At 40.4% G+C, this 3,378-nt stretch overlaps 1 protein-coding gene across 1 annotated transcript; it reads right to left on the reverse strand.

Moving 5' to 3' along the window:
• Positions 1-270: 270 nt before the first annotated feature.
• LOC310870270 (E3 ubiquitin-protein ligase TRIM35-like) lies at positions 271-3,378 on the reverse strand (the record flags this gene model as incomplete). Its single annotated transcript, XM_083781429.1, has 2 exons — positions 271-368; positions 2,280-3,378. 2 exons carry the CDS (start codon positions 3,376-3,378, stop codon positions 355-357), a joined length of 1,113 nt encoding a protein of 370 aa, XP_083637555.1. The 3' UTR covers positions 271-354.

Raw genomic sequence — 3,378 nt, forward strand, 5'->3', positions numbered from 1 at the left:
AAACCAGGATAAAGGGCAAGTAAAACGCCAGTGACAAGTATAACAAAAATGACTACAAAAAAACCTGGCTACTTTTAATAAAGTGTAGTGATGCTGTGTTATGGTTAAAGCATATTGTTTACCAAATTAGTTAGCATTTACAAAAAACAGGTGAGTTAAGGGCCAGACCTGGGGCAGATTTAGCATAGTAATGATCAGACGTATTAACACTGTTGTTGTTTTATTTGTTGTTTTTTCCAACAGAACCTGTCAAACCATATAGGTGTTTACCTGAAGTAGATATCTCCATAGTTACTGTTGCTAGGGGCCTCCCACGTGACACTGACCTTTGTTTTCTGTTCTGAGGATGCCTGACTAACTGATGAGTTCTACAAACACACACACACACACACACACACACACACACACACACACACAGTGATAACTTTGTTGTAGCAAAACCTCAAAAACCCTGAAATTTGGTTATTGTCTGTTTTTGAGGAGAACTAGCCCCTCCTATGCCAAGCTTTGTGTGTTTGTGTGTACAAGAGATCATTTGATTAATTTGCTGACTTTGTGTGTACCAAATTTGATGAGCATGGAATGATATGATATGATATGAACTTTATTTGTATAGCGCTTTTCAAAACATAGTTCCAAAGTGCTGCACAGAACAGGATTAAAAACAAGAAAAAACAGACAGTAACAAAATTATAAAGGCACACAAAACAATAGCAAGCATGTATGTACAAATTGGCTAATTAAGTAGTTAAAGAATATTCTGTATAAAGGTGGGTTTAAAAATGGGGACGGACGGGGCTACCCTAATGTGCACTGGCAATGCATTCCACAGTTTGGGAGCTCGAGCGGAATGTGTGTATGTGCCCCACACTTCACTTCACTTCAAATACATTTAATACTTATACAAATACAAATGCATTGGACATAAAAAAGACAGTCAAATTGGAATACTAGGCCCAGGCCGTAGCGTAACGGTCTGGGCACCGGACTGGTGATCCAGTCGTGGTGTGCCGCGGGTTCGACTCCCGAACCCGACACGGCCTTTACCGCATGTCATCCCCCCATCTCTCTCCCGTTTCCTGTCAGCCTACTATCTGTCCCTTAAAAAAAATCAATAAAAGGCGTAAGCCGCAAAAAAAATTAAAAATAAAATTGGAATACTAGTCATTAAAGTATGTATAGGGGGTCATGTTTGCATGTTTGGAATTGTAACAGCTGAAATCAATAATATAATCAGTATTCCGATATTAACCTGTAGGCATCATTAACTGAAGGTGGGGGCCGCCAGTTGCCCATGTACAGTATGAATTAGACCCATAAAACACCCACTTCTATTCTTACAGGAAGCAGTGACCAATGCTACACTGGGCCTATATACTGAGGTTTACAAATTAACCAGTTTTAATAGTTTTATTATGCCATTTTATCACACTTGAAGTTCCCTACAGGGTTCATAGTCTATCTCGCACCTTAGCTTCATTAAACTTATGTATCACACTGACCTGTACAAGTCATTGATGATTTGCCAAAGAAACTTGTATAACACGAGATGTGCAGTGTCTGCATTTATTCGATTTTTAAACAAATCCTGTAAATTTTGATTTACAATTTCACAATTTCAGTACTCTATCTCAGACCTCATATTCCCAAATGATTTAGTTGACAGAATAATTATATCAAAAGTCATAAGATACATTTTATAGTACAGTCCTCAACATTAACATTACAATATATTTATTATCACAATGATTGTTGAAATTATTTTAGTAAAATGTATAATAATAATAATCACAATTATTATTATAATTGGGCAGTAAATAATGCATAACAATGTGACAACAAGATAATTGTCTATTGATAAACTCACAGATTAGATTATTGCTTAAGGATAGATTTGTTCAATTTGACTCTCATATTAGACCACAATATTATGGATTAAAAGAGATCTTATCATCATCCTCATTCTCGACATCCCCCTCCGAGTCTTAATCATTTTGTTTTCCGAGTTACTTTGAGCTTCCCAGGTAAAATCTTCAGATCACCACCAGTAGTGTAAATGTACGGAAAGAGTCTCTCAGTGAAAGTGTGTTTGAAGGTGTGTATGTGTGTGTGGGTATCAGGATCAGAGAATGACAGCTTTCCTTTGTTCCATTCCAGGTGGATTCTGATCTTCTGGGGGTTCTGTGTTACTTGGAGAACAGTGACTGACCCTTCTGAGGTCAGTGCGGTGTATTTACCATTATGTAGTGTTATTCTCCAGTATGGTCCCCCTCCATTACCTCTCCTCTGAAAAGACTCTGCTAACACACCCAGTCTCCAGTGCATATTGTCTCCAACCTCAACATCCCAGCTGTGAGTCCCTGAGTTAAATCCCTCAGAACCCAAAACAACTTTATAGTGGTCAAACCTCTCTGGGTTGTCAGGGAGTTGCTGTCTTTCTCCATCGCTCACTCCGGTCAAATCATCGGAAATTATGTATCGTGGATTGGCTGTGTTGGGGTCCAGAATGACAGGAGTGTAGGAGACAATGTCCTTCATCTTGTCCCAGACTCTGTAGGTCAGGTTACCCAGGTGTTTGGCCACATCTATCAGTGCTCCTGAGACCAGCTGCGGGTCCTGTAGTGTTAACTGGACTCTTTCCGTTGTGGTCTTGTAGTGCAATGAGATGTGTTCAGCTCTCAGCTCCTCTTCTAAGTACCAGATTGAGTGTGAAACTGTTGCTATCTCTCTGTTCAGACCCACAATCTTCTCCTTCATCATCTGTGTTTTCTCCTCCTCTTCCTCTCTGAGTGCAGCAATGCTGGCCTCTTCTTCCTCTTGTAGAAACTGACGAAGCTTCTTAAACTGCGCCTCAATCTGCCGCTCTGTCTGCCGGGCCTGGACCTTAATGTGCTCTTCTGTTTGGTCACAGTTTGTTTTAACTTTATTAAAGACCTCCAATTTTGCCAGTAAGAGCTTCAGTGATTTTTGGACTTCCTTCTTGTGATTCATTGTAGCTTCCTCAATGGGTTTGAATCTGTGGTTGGTGTGTTTCTCTGAATGAAGACACACAACACACACTGGCTGTTGATGTTCCAGACAGAACAGTTTGAGTTTCTCAGCATGCAGACTGCAGAGATCCTCAGACCCCGTTGAAGCTTCCATTGCTCTCTCCTGTTTGAAGGACTCACACAGGTTCTTCAGAGCCAGGTTACAGAGGGAGGAATCAATTGAGGATATTTGCTTACAAACTGGACATTCATTTATTTCCTTATCTGTTCCCCATTCCTGCAGGCAGGCTCTACAGACACTGTGACTGCATTTCAGAATAATGGGATCTTTAAAGATGTCACAGCACACAGGGCAGGTGAGGTTTTCATGAGATGCCTGGGAAGCCAT

The sequence above is a fragment of the Protomyctophum parallelum genome, assembly GCF_964188405.1.
Source record: "Protomyctophum parallelum genome assembly, chromosome: 14".
Classification (NCBI taxonomy): Eukaryota; Metazoa; Chordata; class Actinopteri; order Myctophiformes; family Myctophidae; genus Protomyctophum; species Protomyctophum parallelum.